Source organism: Chelonoidis abingdonii, chromosome 1 (genome assembly GCF_003597395.2).
Source record: "Chelonoidis abingdonii isolate Lonesome George chromosome 1, CheloAbing_2.0, whole genome shotgun sequence".
Taxonomy (NCBI): domain Eukaryota; kingdom Metazoa; phylum Chordata; order Testudines; family Testudinidae; genus Chelonoidis; species Chelonoidis abingdonii.
In genome coordinates, this window is record NC_133769.1 from 130,727,438 (window position 1) to 130,745,624 (window position 18,187).

The 18,187-nt window shown below is 39.0% G+C and overlaps 1 protein-coding gene across 7 annotated transcripts in view; it reads right to left on the reverse strand.

The window, feature by feature from the left end:
• The window catches only part of SCUBE1 (signal peptide, CUB domain and EGF like domain containing 1), a 302,108-nt gene that overhangs the window by 106,446 nt on the left and 177,475 nt on the right, over nt 1–18,187 (reverse strand). For 6 of the 7 annotated variants that reach the window (XM_032762480.2, XM_032762488.1, XM_032762487.1 and 3 more), the window contains one exon: nt 4,825–4,941. In XM_032762480.2, coding sequence (XP_032618371.2) covers nt 4,825–4,941 — 117 coding nt within the window. Of the gene's footprint in view, nt 1–4,824; nt 4,942–8,626; nt 8,678–18,187 lie in introns of all 7 variants that reach the window. The other variant, XM_032762483.1, reaches the window with a different exon arrangement.

Genomic DNA, 18,187 nt, shown 5'->3' on the forward strand with positions numbered 1-18,187 from the left:
AAAATCTATCAATCTGCAGTTTACCATCTTAAAAATAACAACAAAACATTATCTAATTCTTTAACACTAAAAAAAACCATGTTCATAAATCCAAAACAAAAAAACTCCACATAAGACAAGGCGGAGTAGTGATGCAGGAATCCACCTATATCCCTATTAAGTCATGAAATATATGTTAAAAAGGAATGAACTATTAGACTGGGAAACCTGCTCATAATGCATTCTTGTTTGTAATCTAAAAGGTTCACTATAGCAGAAAACCTAGCTTGTTTCTCCCCTATTTTGTTTTAGAAATGTGATAAAAATCAGATTGCACACTGCACTGACAAGAGAACAGAACAGAAAGGATGTGATTTTCAGAGGTACACAGGACTCACAATTCCAGCTGATGCCAGTGGGAGCTGCGGATGTGCAGTGCCTCAGAAAAATCAGTTCATCTCATTACTTGTATCTTACTTCTATTTAGAGCTGCATTTGAATCCACTTCCTAACCTTTTGTGAAGGGGCAGGAACAGGGCTCAGAATTCAATCCCCAATCCAGATCTGAATTCTGCGATTTGGGACCATTTCTGCTTTTATGATACAGTTGTGAAATATGAGGAGATATTTTGCATTTGTGAATAGAGTACAGGACAGTTAGTGAATTTAAAGTGGTTTGCTGACTTTTGTGAATATCATGCATGCGCACACACACAAACACATGCTCCCTAAAAATACTTATCTTTTTCTTTTACATGTATTCTTGTGACTTTTTTCTATTAAACATTTAATTTACATATATAATATTTAAAAAAAACAACAACGAGACAACATTTTGGTACAAGGACATGGTTTTTTCATTATGTGAACATATATTGCCTGCACAATGAGGTCTTGATCTTTGACTGGGGCTTCTAGGCAATACAAAACATTTATAGAATTCATCATTTTTAAGGTGGGAAGGGACCATTAAATTACCCAGTCTGACCTCAGCAATTAACAATAATAAATAAGAAGAATTGCATTGGCTTTAAATAAGTTACCAGTATTCTAAAGTTTCAAATAACTTGTGCTTTAACAAGAAATCTGTTAAAGAACTGACTAGCGATGAACCAAATTTGGCTACTTCCTAACTAGTGATGAGCGAATCTCAAAGGGTCCACAGTTTGGGTGATTACCCAAAAGTTCAGATGCTTCTGTGAAGCATACTCAAACTTATCTAAACTTCTTTAATCTCAGCAACTATATTCTATCAGACTGTACAAATACTATAAGATAAAGATGCAAAAGCAGGCTGGAAATCTTATGAGAACATGCAGTCTTGTGCGATTTGTGGCACTACTGCTTCTGCTTATGGCTGGAAATAGCACATGAAAATGCTCACTCCTGGGACTCAGCCCCTCATGCGCCAAACCCAGATGCACACACACTCTGTCTCTCATACATTTTCCAAACATTTCAGAACCTTAAAGACTAATTTACATTTAGAGCTGGCTGGAAAACATGAATTTTGTTTCACGAAAAATTTTGGAGTATCAAAATTTGTTTTTGTTCTTCACTGGTACAAAAATGATACCTTTCAAAAAGTCTCACAACAAAACAAAAACAAACCCATGAGAGAAACTGCTAGACTAGCCAATGGTCTAGCAGTTAGGCCACTCACATGGGATGTGGGAGAACCCAAGTTCAAGTCCCTGCTCTGAATCAGGCAGAGGTCCAAGCTACTAGGCTCTAAGTCAGGCTCTCTCCTTTCCCTCCTATTGGAGCTGTTCCATTTTGTACATATAGGTGAACATTCATTGGGCCAGAGAGAAGGAGATTGATTCTACAGCTGGGTGGTTAGGATGTGGGAGACCTAGGTGAGTGTCCCATTTAGTGCTCTGTTGGCTATTCCGGGGTGGGCCTCTTGCTTTCATCTGAACCAGAAATTCCATTCTGGACTGCTGAAACTGGTACGTTTCTGTGAAGTTTTGGTTTTGATGAATTGGCATATTCTGACAAAAACAGTTTTGCTGATGAATTCCCAGCCAGGTCTAATCACAGCTAATGCTAGGAATAGGAGAAGGTTGGAAGGAGACCCTGTAGTTGCTTGCTTATCCCTAGCTGAAGCAATCGAGCACTGAGAAACCTTTCAAGATGGCTAGTTTGCTACTTACACTCTTACTTTGCTCTCTCAACAGATACTGTTGTATTTTTTCCTTCAATATTTGGAAATACCCTCTCAAAACAACGTTTCTATGAAAAACCTCATTTGTGGATGCTATGATGTTTGTTGTACCTGGAGACACTGTCCCACTAGGGACAGGATGTGATAGTTGTGTGGTCCCTGCAGATGCTTTTAAAGGGTCTTACCATACATATGTACTTACTGCAGATTCATGGCATATTGAACTGCATATTTAAGAAATACTTGGCCCAATCAACTCTCTTTGGAAAGAGCACTGAACTCAAGAAGAGTCAAACAAAAAGAGGAAAGGAGAAAACTTGTGTGTATGTCTTTGAAAGACTTACTTTCTTTGAGGGATGCATCATTTTTGTGACTTAGCCACTATAAACCCCGATAGAAAGAATACTCAACCCCTGAAAATGCCAGGGGAAAAAAAAATCAAATCAAAATATCCCATCGCTGCAGAAACTCAACAACTGAACATTTTAGTTCACCTTTTTAAGGTTCTCTCTACTAGCAAGAGGATCCTAGAAGGCAGCAGTGCCATTACCTCTGAAGGAGGCAGTTGGGACAGAGGAAATGTTCTCTTTCACATGTTGAAGCTATAAATCCTAAAATGCAGTTCTGATTTACTTGTGTTTAGGGTTGCCTGTGGTTAACTACAAAAGCAGCCCAATTGGCTCATTTTAAAGAAGTTGATCCTGTGTCCACTTAAGTTAATGACAAAGTTCCCATTAACTCCACTGATACAGGATCAAGCCCTAAATGTCTGCAGTATACTACATTAGACAAACATTCAACCTGGTTAAATCAAAGGTAAAACATTTAGTTTACTGTTTTAAAATGAAGAGCATTTTTCTAAAGCTCCCAGAATGGTTAAAAATGACTTGAAGGATCTTTTTAACCATAAAAGTGAATTCCCAGTAGCTGTTTATTTAAAAAATAAAATAAAAAATCTGCAACACCATAAATAACACAGATTGTCTTTCTTACATGTTCTCCCCATAAAAATACTGTGAAACAGTTCAGATCTCTTACCTTAGGCTTGAGAATCAATTGGATATTTCATTTTGTTTATCATGCAAATTATAGAGTTGATTATTATATAAATATTATTTCATTTTAGCCCAGTGGGACAACCTCAAATTGGAAGCCAGCTAAATTTAGAATTCATTTTATTTTACATGATGTAGTTTCAAGTAAAAAACATTATGATCAAGTGTAGGTGTTTTTACAGTATTAAAATGTCTCCTTTTTCAGAACTCCGTGGAATCACTCTTACTGAACCTCTATGGCTTGAGCTATGCTGCCTGCAAAAACGAACATTTATTTTTATGTGGTTTGAACTGAAATGACTGATTTTTGATGTGTGCTCACCCTTAACTATTAACATTGTGTGCAATGGCAGTTTAAAAGTTTTATTTTCCAATAAACATGCAAATGGACTGTTATTTCAGTAAATATTAACAGGATCATGCCCAAGCAGTGGGAGTTTTCAAGTTGGAGCAAGGGGAAACCACACGTTTTATGTTTATTTTTGTGGGTTTTACTATTTTAAGTAACATCAAGGTCTGGATTGGAGATTTTCTGACATTCCTAGTTTATTCTAAGAAAAAAATAATCTAAACAGCTACTTGGTGAGGTAGGTCAATTTATGCTAAATCACTGAGTGACAACAAAATACTCTTTGTGACACCATTATAGGCAGTGTCTCACTATATATTCATCACCAAGTGTCCGGCGGTTGAATTAAAAAGAAATATGTATTGAAGAGGAAAAATTGTTTAGGTAGGCCCTGATCTTGCAAAAACTTATGCAGCTCTACTCATGTGAGTAGTCCCATTGAGTGGGATTAAGCACATTTGTGTTTGCAGTATCAGGGATTAAAGCTGTAAATCCCTGTCTCCTTAACTAAAAACAAAAGTTGATAGAAATATCAGATGTTACTCCCCCTCCCCCCCCATGTTTTAATTACACTCATTAGGGACCAAATCTGAAGACCTTGCTATGATTCTTTGAAATTAAACTCCCACTGGAGCAGTGAAAGCTGAGTAAGGCCTACAGTATTTGGCTGTGTATAAATATATTGATATAATGTAATTTTGTCTTGTAATTGGCTAATTGTTTTTGGCAGGAAATGAGCAATGAGACAGTCTGTTAATTTGCTTCTTACTGTGGTGCAATACTCTGAAGCTATCGCTTGGCCTTCGTTATTGATTCTAAATCCCTCTTCCTTATTTCTCCTTTGGAAGGGATAATGTATTGATTGCTTGTGTAAGTAAATATTTGACCAAGGTTTTCAAGTAATTACCAATTGTGGGAACCTCAATTGGTGGACACATTAAAGGGGCCTGATTTTCAGAAAGTACCCACCCTCTGAAAATCAGGCTTTTCTAGGGTTTCTCAAGTTGCCTCCCCAAAATCACCAGTCAGCTTTGAAAATCTTGGCCTCAGTGTTTATTTTCTTAAAAAAAACCAACCCCTCAGATAAACATAAAAATCATTAGAATGCATAATGCAAAATTACTCCAGAGGAAGCTAAAACTAATAAATTCAAATGCAAATACTATACCATTAATAGCCTTAATTCTGTGCATTGATTATATATCTGAATATTTACATCCAGTACTGATACCACTGAAGGCAAATGATGCATTGCAAAGCAAACAGAAGCTGACCTTTGCATGTTTTCCCATCAGGCTGCAGGGTAAATCCAACTGGGCAACTGCAACGTACCCCTGTCGCCGTATCCTTGCAGGTACGATCACAGCCTCCATTATTGACAGCACATGTTTCTGCGGAATGAAAAAGAGAGCGAGAGAGAGTGTAATAAAACATTCTGGGGGCCATCCACTGTTCTGGGCAATATTAAAAAGTTATAAAAGCAATCTAAGTTGAAACAAGCTAACTCAGGCAAAGCTCTTAAGATCATCCACAGCCCATGTTCTTGCTGAATTGGATAGCATTTTCACAAGCAATTATTTCTATCCAAAAAATTAAGTCTATATTGATTATATTTGGTGAGTCCTTTTGAAATATCTTAGACAATAGGATGAATTATTTAAATATGGAAAGGTCAGCTTCAGAAACAAAAGAATGCAATTGCCTTTTAAAAAAGAACCAGGGACTGAGTCTGTTTCATATCAGCTGGTCTCTAGCCATGGCTTTTCAAGGTTCATTAAAAAGAGGTCTCATGGTCTAATGAACTTTAAAAAGCAATAGAAAGCAAAGCATAGTGCTGGACTTGGAATTGAGAATTTAAAATCCTTAGTTAAGAAAGAGTTAATGGAAAATGAACTACATACATCACTTTGACAAGAATCTACATGCCCAATCTGTTCTTACTGAACTACAAGCAAAAGGCATCTGGGTTTTGTCCACTTAAAGCTTTTTGCAAATTGAAAGGAGTTTGGAGTGGGTGGGAGGGCATAATTGAGGTCACTGAACCCATTCCAAGCTGTGTCATTGAAATTTCCCAGTGCTTGTAGTATGTAGAATGGTGGCTGGGCAAACACAGGCAAAAGAAAGCTACAATACTTTTTAGCTTTTACAATAGCCGGCAATGGCTATTAGGTACTGCTCCATAACAAAAATCTTCAACTTCATCACACACACACAAAAATGCCTGCAGCTATTATATATATAATGGCAGCTGGCATTTTTTAGTTTTATTTTTTGGTTATGAAGCTGAAGGATTTTTTTTGTGGAGCGGTACCTATGTGTGTGTGTGTATACACACAAACCATAAGTATTATTGAAATAGATAAAGGGCAAGAGAAATTATTGTCTTTCCTTTGATTCACAGAATAGAATGGATGTAAGGATGCTAATTTTATTTGTTGGCCTGAATGGTATATTTATTTGATAGGTATTTATGGCAGACAGAAGTAACCAACCAACAACCATATGTAGCTGGCTACTCTGTCTGCAGTTACTTTTAGACTGCAAGGGAAATATTTCACAGTCTTTTACACAATTTATTTTTCAGTTTCTCCAGTTCAGATGAAACTTAAAAGGATAAGGTTGTCATTGTGTATTTCGGTCCTCTTCGTCCTGGTCTTCCCCAGGGAGGCTTTGTCAAAGCTTACTCAGATTTATTGACTGACTTCTATTGCCACCTATTTGGAGTTGTGTTACAACTGTACTTTGCAGACAGGGCCTGGCAACAGAAAAGTGGACATGCTCATGCTGAATCTCCTTAGTATATTATGTTGCTCAAAATAATTTACACAAAATATAAAGCACTTTATCTTTCAATTGACAAGCATTCAAAACTGTTCTTCTGATGGAACCAGCTGCTGCTTCCCCTGGGAAGATCCTTCATTGGCTCTCTGGAAGGCCATCACTGCTTTAGATCAGAAAAATTTCATTTAACTCTTTTTCATTGGCACAAACCTATATATCAGTTTTGGAATGTGCTACTGGCATTTATGTGCATTATGAAACCAGGGACTGGAAGACAGGGAGGTATGCATTAATAGCATGGCACAATTTATAAATTTACTATATATAAATATGTGTGTGTAATGTGCCAACATTAATACTGCAATGTGTGGAAACATCTGTAATTGCTAGCAAGACCACATTTGATGAACAGACCAATATATCTTAACAGAAAACTTCCAACAGATGAGGTTGATTCTGTAATCTCTTATTCACAAGTGCAATTTTCATTCTCTGGTAGTCAATAATTCAAAGGAACTTCTTGCACAAGCAAAGATTACTCATGAGAGTAAGGACTTGTAGAATCAGGACTTGCCTTGTTTAAGCCATGTACTTTCCAATTACTATTTTCCTGTTTGGCTGGGGAAATTCTTTTATAGGTTTAAATGTTGGTATTTTTATATATTTCAGAGGGCCAAAATATCAAGTAACTTTAATTCTCAGGATGAGGGGAAAAAGCAGGTCATTTAAAAAACTTTTTCACCTAAGACCATTTCTTGGGAGCCCCAGCAGTTTAAAAAGTAGAATGATTTGTCAGGGCAAATAGTCAAGGTTAAAAAGCATGAAAAGGTGTTAAAGACATACATTTGGCATGGCACTGCAGTGAGTTGTAAATCTTATGTTAACAGATTAACTATGGCATATGGAGAGCCCTTTATTGCAGTTCATCAACAACAGATGAGCATTACTTAAGCAGCAATATTTCTGCTTTCTGGATGACATCCAGTGAAAATGAATAGACACAACAAACTTTTTTCTCCCCTCTGGCATGGATGACTGGATCTATAGGGTAAGGGGCAGTCACTGAACAAGAGTTATTTCAATGTATAAATAGAAGGGATCATGCAAGCTTTTCTTACATTCACAGAGATTTAGTAAAAGGAAGCAAAAAGAACAATGCCCTTCAACATCTCTTAAAGCAGAGGTGACTGTGCCTTTAATAAATGGCAAATTTTAATAGGATGAAGACGCAGGGTAAAAACAGAGAGACTGACAATACCTATAGTAACTGGGGTAATGGGAGCTGTAATGATGAGACTCCTTAAAAAAGTTGGTAGGAGAAAAAAATTAGTTAAGGAGAATGTGAAAAGCAGGGTGGTGGAGTGGTGCATTCAATGCTATGTGGAATAGAAATGTGTAGGAATGCATATAACATTTAAACCTGACAGCACCAGCAACATACCTGTTCTGTTCCAAACACCTTCACACTTTAGATCTGAAATCCAACTTCAGACTGAGATCGAAATAAGAGGGAGAATCAAAAACCTTGATTCAAAGCCACCAAATTTCTTAAGGTGTGCGCGGCGGGAGGGGAGGGGTGGGAGAAGGTGGGTGGAGATGTGGAGGTGTGAGACAGAGAGGGTTAGGCTAGGGATTCCAAAATCTGGATCAGAATTTTACACCTTGAATCCTTCTGGAGTTTTGTATATTGGATGGCACTGATCATACCAGCCTTTAGTGTTTGTGCATGACAACCTCAGCACAGCCATTACCCTCAACGTTTGTTAGGGTTTCAAACTTGATTTGCTCATGTTATGCTCATGTCTCTTCTGTTCTACTATGTGGATGAGGGTGGGAGCCTCACACCCATTTTAGTGCGAATGCAAAGGAAACACCAAAAGCAAACAGTGTTTGGGTAGTCTGCCTCTGGAGAAAATATAATGCAAACAGTTAGGACATTTCTCTTTGGGTGAAGCTAATACTTATTTGGTGAATGTGTAAGATTTTTCAGTGAATTTAAAGCTATGCTTGCAGTCCTATATAAATCCTTTATTGAGTTCCCCAGGTAAAACCCAGATAGAACTAGAAATCCAGGGAAAATAGCATACAGGGTAGTATAAAGGTGTTTATGTATATAAAGAGCAAAGGGGCAAATTGTGTGTTCCTTACTCAGGATAATCTCCCACTGCTTAAGGAAAGGATCTCAGATATTGGCTTACTGGGATCCTTAGATAGAGGTACTCTAAAAATACAAATCATCATACATATTATATGTCTAGTCCCTATTAAAACATTGTTAGTGGAATAGCACCTCACCTCCAGTTATGTTAAGGAATATACATGGGTCCTGCATATCAAGATGTTGTCCTAAAAAGAACAAAGTCGATGAATGATATTGAAAGTTCCGCAGTAGTCCATTAGCAGTCATCAAGATATGATTTGAGGTGTCCCATGTGTATCAGATCAATTCTTTCAATTTAATGAATGCCTTTTCAATGCCTGAAAGATGCTACCCTTGTAGGATTGAAAGAGAGGTCCCTTCTCTTGAGCTAAAGAAGAATCTCCAGGATGTGGCAATAGAGTTGTTGTGAAACTTTTAAACGCAAAACCGACACCAAACGAGGCTCAGTTGAGCGTTGAGTTTTGTTAAAATCTTGAGCCTCTGAGCACATTCACCATGGTTTGGGAACCTTTCAGAGAATTTAGTTTTAAGTAAAGGCCTAAACTAAAACCTTGAAGTTCAGCTTCTTGGACCCTTGGATGTAACCCAACCCCGTATTCAAATTCAATTATTGAAAGTGGCTCCTTATTTTATGAGCCCATTCAAGATCTGAATGTCTCAAAATTTTGTGTGTTCAAAACCTGGATCCAATTTTTGTGGCCTGATATCATCTCTAGAATCAAGGTAATTGAAACTGATTTCATGTTTTTTGTTGACAATCAGGCAAAACTTGGAATTTTTGGCTATTTATTTGGCAGTTTGGATCCATTTGAACTGAAACTCGGTAAAAAAATTAGGAACTGTGAACCCATATAAATCTAAATTGTGTAAGAAGGTACAGATGTACTCTATAGAGACCAAAGCTTCCAAGTTTAATTTTATTTTCTATTACTTCCTTCTTACGAGTAGGGGAAAAGCTCCCTGAAACATGTTGGTAGGTAACATGTTGAAGTTTAAACAGCACACTTTAAGTCCACAGGGCATCCTAGTCAACTTTCTATTCAAAGACTGTCAAGATAAAACTCAGATTTACAGTAGGAAGCACTAATTTGCCAAAGACTGGAGCATGGGAACGAAGACCTAGTTTCTTTCCCAGCTTTGCTACTGACTGGCTATATGACAGTGGGAAAATCACTTGAAGTAGAGCTTATATGGAAACTTTCCATGCCTCAGTTTCCCCTACATAAAATGGAAACCTTACTTCCCATCATTGTGAAAGAGAGGTGAACTCAAGCCAATGCAAAATGTTTTTATGTAATTACGAAAAATTAATGTAAACTGATGGCTGGGATTTAAAATTTCTGCTGTAAACCCAGTTACTACATCCTCCTGCTTATGTGTTCCCCACCTCAGTCCAACAGCCAAGCCACTTGGAATACTGTACAGTTTACTAAATATAAACTAAAAGACAATTTAAACAATATTTTAAAATGATCATAATAATTTTAAACAGATAACAAGTTAACAAAGATCCAGTTCAAACAGGGGAAAAAGGAATGAAGTAGAAAGGTAACAAAGGGATCATTGATGAGCTGTCTGAAAAATCCCAAACAAAATAAGTAATTATGAAAAAAATAAATAAATTAGAAGCATGGAGAGAAGAATAGAGGCAGATTTCGAAGCGGAGTGAGCTCTACCATACACACACGAGATGTGATCTCATACCTCCTGCTAAAGGGCTGTAGCAGAGGGTAGATAACTGTCAGGAAGAGCCTCACGGAGAAGGTGTTGAATATAGCCTGGACTTCTACTGTTCAGGTTAAAAAAAAATTAGTGTGAGTTTACAGTCAATCTGCCATTGTATAGGCAGCCAGTGTAAATAATGCTGGGTAGATGAAATATACTCACACTCTGCAGACTTGTAAAGTGGTGTGAACACAAGATACAGAGAAGTTTTATGGGAAGTTGTGTGAGGAATGAATCATTGTAATTGCATCTGATGTCCAAGAGGGCATATTCTGCTGTTGTGAAGTCATTAGGGTCTATTATTTATGTAAGAATTTCACAAACTGAAAATCTCCACTTTGTTAATAGGACCAGCCCTTAGCTCTCTACCAGTGCATGAATTCTCTTCAAGAGCAGGGAGTCAAAGCCAGAGTGAGTCTTCTCACACCAGCAACTTCTACACAGCAGCAAGACTTTTCCCTCCAGGATTTAGGACAAGAGAGCTCCGATACACCCACCCAATGCTATTATCCAAGCATTCCTTCAGAACAGAGGCTGAATATGCAGAGTCCACTGAGCAGGACCAGCAGAGTATCATTTACATACTGATCTGATGATATGGAACATGGTGTTTAGAAATTGTCTCACAAAGGAGTCTCATATAAGATGAGCAACATGAAAGGAAAGAACAGATCTTTGAGGAATGCTGAATGTCACGTAACTTATTGTTGACATACAATTTTCTGTCACCTCTGATTATCTTCAAAGTATGACTGGAAAGACTGGCAGGCAGTTCCAGATACACCAGCAATGTTCCATAATGGCTAGTGCAACAATCCAGGGCTCATATTAAAAAAAAAAAGCCAGTTTAAATTAAAACCAGATGAGATCATGATCTTTATGAAGACAGTCTCAAATGAAAATGAAGGCTGGGGCCTACTTAGGATATCATGTCCAAATAGTCTTGGAATTGAACAGCTGTTGCCTTCTTAGTCACTTTCCTCAAAAAGGGAATATTAGTGATTAGAGGACTAGCCAAGAACCACCCAAAATGAAGAGGTGATATCCTGAAAAATGGAAAAACTTTGCCTAGTTAAGGATGGTCAGCATCCTCTTTGACAAAGAGAGGCACTGCTAATAACTAATTATACCCCAGCCATACACCTGGGTTTAAGCACCCATGCTAAGGAAAGATCAGAACCACAGGTGATGGGTCTCACAGAACCTAAAAAAATCACAGACATCCTCATCAGAAACCAAGTCAATTGACAGCCAGGGCAGCCAATCCATTGGGAATTTGTGGTTCTACAATCAAAAGACCTTTACACTTCCAAGCCCCAGTATAATATACAGTATTATGAGACAGAGTAGCTTCCCTTTAAAAGCCTACTTTTGAAAACAGAAAGCACAAGAAGTGGCATTTTCAAAGGTGCTAAGGAAGTTAGGAACCCAGCTTTCCTTGTAAGTTCATGAGAGTTGGATGCCTAACTCCCTTAGGGACTTTCAAAAATCCCATAAAGAGAGGATGAGTAACTTGTCCAAAATCATAGAGCAAGTGAGTGATTGAGCTAGGAATAGACCCCAGAAGACCCTTTCCAACCACTAGGACTCACTTATTGTCCATCTAAATACCAAACAAGTTAGAAGGTTAACATCTATAGACCACAAGACTTAACACATTGGGCCAAGTTCATCCCTCTTATAGCTGAAATTAGTTCATTTTGGGTCACCATGGTACATGGTGCATTCTAATTTGTAGTGATTTTTTGTATTTTTAGAGATGAGTCAGGACTGAGATCCCACAGGCAAACCAGGACAACTTGCTTTACCTGTGAGCTACCTAGACAAGTTAATCACTGACGTAAATGCACTGATGTCAGTAGAATTGCATTAAGAATGAATTTGGACCCTTGACTTTATAGGAACCATACTGCAATATTCTGTGAAGAATAACCTCTAGGTGGCTACGTTCAAGACATAGTCATCATAGATGCAGCCAATTTGTGCTGTTACTTTTCAGGGTATAATCACATATTAAAAATGAATTGTGATACTGCATTGAAGAACAGCTAAAAGAAGCTGGAACAAAGAAGGGAACAGTTAAGGACTATGTCCAGTTGGGAATGGGACTGATGTGAAACAGATTTGTTTTCATTAGTTCATTGCATCAGCTAAAAAGAATATGAAGTAAATTAAAGGCTTTGAAAATACAGCAGAAGAAAATCCCTCTCTACCCATTGACCTTTCCAACTTGTGTTATGGAAAAAACTTTCAAGCTGGACACCAACCATTCCATTCACGTGTCTTTTTTTAAAAAAATAAATCCCAATTCGCTTCCAAATAAACAGCCCTTAATACACTCAAAGTGCTCCCTATGTAGATAAAATCAGATGGTAGTGGTTGGTTGTTGTAATACACAGATATCATTGGTGATTTTGCATCACTGAGAGAGGGGTTTTCTAGAGTGTGTGTATCCCTCAAAGTCTTTCTGAGCCTGTGAGGAAATTTTAAAGAGCAGCTCTCTCTCTCTCTCTCTCTCTCTCTGTGAAACTCTAATGGTAGAGGATTATCATTTTCCATTATGCTCATGAAAGGATGAGTTCCCAAAGCTCTTATTACAACTTTGTATGTGGTTTCTTACAGTGAAAGGAGGGATCTTTGCAGCAATGTGTGTACATTATGGGAGTAGTTCTGAGTATGACTACAATTTTGCAAAGTGATACTTGAGGAGTGCTGAGTGCTATGTGATTGATTAGCTTTCTAAAGCCCTGGAACTGCTTTTGTTGTCCAAAGATATCACCTGAAACAAACAATATATAACTCATAAGACTGAGATCCTTATAATGCAAAAGACACAGCAATTGTCATGACAGCTATAATTGCTGTCTTTTTTTTTTTTTTTGGGAATAGCTAATATTTTGCTGAAGGAGAAGAGAAAAATCAACCCTTATGGAAAAGGATGAATACCTACAGGGTTTGGGTAGAAAATAAGTGGGTTATCATAGAAATTATTCTTAAAAACCAACATAATTTAATAAAGAATGTCATTTCTACAGAATTCTTGAACCAATGTTTAGAATTCTTTAGCAGAGCAATATTTCATTGTTAAATTTTGCACTGTAATTGGAAATATGTATATATATGTACACATTCTACACACATATACACACATTCTACAGTTTTTTAGAGTAGTTCCAATACAACTTTATTGAGAATCTGATTCTGCTCCCATTGAGATCAGTAGCAAAATCAATACAGTAGGTGTAGACTCAGGCTCTTGATTTCTGTAGAACCCAGTATGTTTCATCCTTATGACATGAGTCTAACAGAAGTATTTGTAGGAACATCTGAGCTGGTGAGCATGGGAGGAAGCCTCCCTAGCCATTTCCTGTAGAGAAGACTTGACACTGCAGGGAAAAGGGGCAGACCACGACTTCAATGAAACCATCTGCTCTGGAGGTGAGACGAGGGGAATCTGTAGCTCAGCAGGATCTGCTGCCACAAGTAAGAAGAACCCTTACTAAAAGGGTATAAACTGTTTTGAGGTTGGGGCAGGTTGTTCTTTCAATCAGAATTGGTTCAGCCATCTCTAATTATAATATATGCCAAAGACTGAAGGTCAATTCATTTACAGAGCATATAACTTTTCTTTCCAAAAGACAATTTGTCACACAATTTTTTTTGTTAGACTGTATGAAAGTCCCAAATGTAATAGGCTCCTGTGGGGCTTGTTGCTGTCCAAGGACACTGATCAGGGTTGTACCTCATTCTGAGGCAGAAAAGGAATGGAAGAGGAGAACTTAAGGGGACGGGGAGTCCCTTAGAAGAAGATCTTTTCCTTAAATACTCCAAACCGATTTTGAGTGGTCAAACTGTATAGGGGGGGTGTGTGTGTGTGTGCGCGCGCGCGCAAGTACGTACATACAGGGCACCATACTGAATTTTGAACCAGAGGAGAGACCAGTGTGGCTGAGCGGGAGAGGCAATAGTGGATCTAAACCAGTTTTCCTCACCTAGATCCTAAGGCTGGCCAAGGGCCACAATGACCTTAGTTCAAGTTAGAGCAGCCTAAAAAGCAGCCTCTAACTTGAGCCAGCTTGTAATGGCCCAAAGGCCATGACCCCAATAGGATCTATTAGTGCTGGAACTATTTTTATAGTGGGGGTGCTGAAGGCAGAAACGATGTATTTAGGCTGTTACTACTTCAAGCCAGGGGGTGCGGCGGCCCTCCTAGTTTCAGCATCTATGACAGGATCACCAGAATGCAGTGCACTCTGACTTTGCACATAACACATATCCTACACCCAGAGGGTCAAAAGGAGCTAACAGAGAGCCAGGACCGGTGCCAGGGTTTCCCGCGCCCAAGGCGCACGGCCATTTCACCGCCCCGTGAGCTGCTCCCACGGCTCTGGTGGAGCTGCCGCAGGCATTTCTGCGGAAGGTCCATTGGTCCGCGGCTCCGGTGGAGCTGCCGCAGCCGTGCCTGCGGGAGGTCCACCAGAGCCGCAAGGGACCAGCGGACAGTCCGCAGGCATGCCTGCGGCAGCTCCACCAGAGCCGCGGACCAACGGACCCTCCGCAGACATGACTGCGGCAGGTCCACCAGAGCCACGGACCAATGGACCCTCCGCAGACACGACTGCGGCAGCTCCACTGGAGCCGCCTGCCGCCCCCTCCAGCAAAATGCAGCCCCCTAATAATGCTGGTGCCCTAGGCGATTGCCCAAGCCGCCTAAATGCAAGCGCCGGCCCTGCAGAGAGCCAGTTTTATGCTAGCCCAAGGATTCCTTCATGGAGAAGAAATTCTCAGATGCTCATTTAGAGCCACTTTAAGGTCCCTTAATAAGCACTGCGTCATCAGTTGCCGTTGCATGGGCCAGTATCTGGCTAAAACTTCCTGAGCCCAATCCTGTCTCACACTATAATCTGTACAAGATTTGTACAATACAGCTGGCAGAGTACAATAATTTCTGGTCAGAGTGATAGTCGTAAATTCAGTTGTCTATCAGAGCAAAGGTTCACATGTACAACCTGCATGCCAGTCCTAGTCATAGAAAAACAAGCATTCACTCTTAATCCAACTGTCTATACGTTAGCTTGTATAAAACACAGACCAACATTAGTGTGCTTGTGAGACAAATTATTCCCAAATGAGTGAAGATTAAAGCCACTGAAAGGAAATTAAATGCATGTGCAATTTATATAGAGTACTAAAAGGCATTTTAAAGTTTGCAGAGAGCATTTGTTGGCATAATGCTGCCTCCTCCTTTCTTGCCATTTTTCTTTACTTTGTGTCTTGATTCTTAGTAAATTTATGTCAGACAGAGCTGACTTAAGAGAAGCCAGTAGGCAGGCCTGCATTTATTGGCAGAGAGAAGAATATGTGAGTGGGTAACATTTGAAATTAGGAATTTGTTTTTAGGTCTTAAAGTGGAACATCAAGGGGTTGGAGATTTTTGCGTGTATGTACAGACAGACAGACAGAGACACACGCATTTTGTGAGGACATGAAAAATAATGGACAGAGTTTTTTTGACACAATATATACCAAATCCTCTCAAATTGGCTGATCTTAAGAATCCACAATTAATCTGTGTTAACCAACCGTTACCAAAGTAAAATTGTGTGGTACGAATATAACTGTTGAGAAGAACTACAAGATGACAACTAGAAACGGAATTTATATGATGTAGAAGGCTAATACTTGGAATCAAATCATAGTTAAGGTTATAAGTGAGAAGAAGCCTGGTGGTTTTATCTTAATCCTTATTTATATTCTCATAAAGTTCAGCCAATAGACAGTTTCTTCACAGGAAAGAACGATAGTTGTGAGGAACTGAGTTATAGTGGGAGAGGCTGGCAGAGTACCTACCTGTAGTGGTCCCTACAGCTATTTGTCCCTCATTTTCAAGGGTACTAAAATTAATACTCAAAATTACAGACAGAAAGAGCAAAAAGGCTGTCTCAAGCCTTCTTATCAAGGGGCAGAATACTAATTAAGACTGACATGTAATGTGAAGTCAAAGTGGCTACAACTTTTAGTGACAACAAATAAAAGTGGTGCACTTGTGAAGGGTGCTGGAAGAGACATAGTAAATCCAAGAGAGCACCTTAAAATGTCCAGCCAGTGGGCTTGTCAGATCTGAGGTTGACTGGCCAGTTACCTGATTGATAGGTTGCAGAGATGTTCAGAACCTGTAATCCATGGCTTGGGCAGAGCCTGTGACAGAGATACTTCCATCCTCCATCCAACTATGTGGGCATCACTGATGGAAAGCCACTAGGTTATGCAGGCATCTCATATTCCTCCAGCATCTCTGCTGAACACAATGGGGAAAGGCTCCTTTGCTAAACATATGCTGCACTCTGGACACACCTCTAGCAGTCTGCTGCTCCAGATGAGGCCACATTTGGGCACGGAAATGCTGGTAATGTCTGCCACTGTGCCAGTTATTTGCAGGAGGCGGTATTTATATTTTGTTAAGAACAGGAGATTTCCATCTTATCTATTATTAATACCTCAGAATTGTTCTGCTCATAACATATCCACCTACCAATCCAAAAACTGCTGATATTGGCCATGTCCAATAGAAATTATAAGCAAATGTACATTGACCATGACCCTTTATGAGGCAGGGAGATGCTCAGAATTCTAGAAGAAAGTTTTCCTGTTTGGAACGAACCCTGATGAGATGGAAGAAAACAAAGGGGAGGGGGAAACTCAAAGGAGGGACCCCAGGATTTGCAAATAGTTATTTTATGAGATTAAATTATGAAGATCTATGAATTTTCTAGTAAGACAAAACTATACTATTTTCATATAAGTCACCTTGTATCAATCCTGTAGCTCCAGGGAAGTAGCAATCAGAAGATGAATATGAGGAAGGGAACAATATTAACATGATTGAACATGAGCAAGAAGAACAAGAAATTGGATGAATTACATACACAAGGAATGAAAAATGTTAGATGGGAAGGAGAATCTGCAAGATCAGGAGACCAATGGTTAAATTTAGCACTGTTCCCTCCCGCATACTCATCTTTTGATCATTACTTCCCCGCAGTTTCAGGACTGGCAGAAGATTATTTGTATGAAAATGAGAGGAGGATTCCACTTCCACCCTCTATTATTTGGTGAAAATATGGAGAGACAACAAGGCTACAGCCTTGGAGATCTGCCCCTAGAAAGGCCAGTTTCTCTGCCTTGGGAGTTGCTACAGATCTAATGAAGCACATCTGAGATTCAGGTGATGTTTTATGAACATAAGAGGATTCCCTAGTGCTGTTTGATAATCTGGAACCTTTTGACCTTTTTATTATAACTGATGAAGAGAGCTTCTTATCACTTCTTAAAGGTGAAGTTCTACCTAAGTAGACCTTGAGGAGCCTGAACACAACTAGGGAATGTAGAATCATCTCCTTCTGACAGAATGGATTGGGGAAGAGGATCATTTGACTTAATATAGAAAAGCGAATTGACATTTGGTACTGGTAATGATTCTGGAGAAGGTTGGAGACCTAACCATCAAGCAACGGATTGGAGAAAAAGGGTCGTTAGAGGAAATAGCACCCAATTCACTAACTCTATGAGTTGAAGTGGTTGATAATAATGAAGGAGACTAATGGCTTGTCTGTGCTGCCCTGCAGTTTGGACGACAGTCTTGTGAACAGTAGCGTTCACCTAAGGACTGCGGAATTACATTAGTGCAAACTATGGATCTTTAATTTCATGCCTACATTGTCTACATGGGAGCAGTTACAGCACAGCACTTTAATCCATGCTGCAATTCACACCCCCATAGTCCAAACTGCAGGACAATGTAGACATACTCTAATTATCAGATAGTAAAGGAAAACTGGCCACAAAGAATTCAAGGAGAATTTTGGTTACACAGGTAAGAACTGAGTTGAGGTTCCTTGTGGCAATTAATCTCAATGATGTATATCAAACATTTTGTTGATTGAAGGAAAGAAGAAATATTAGAGTGTGCA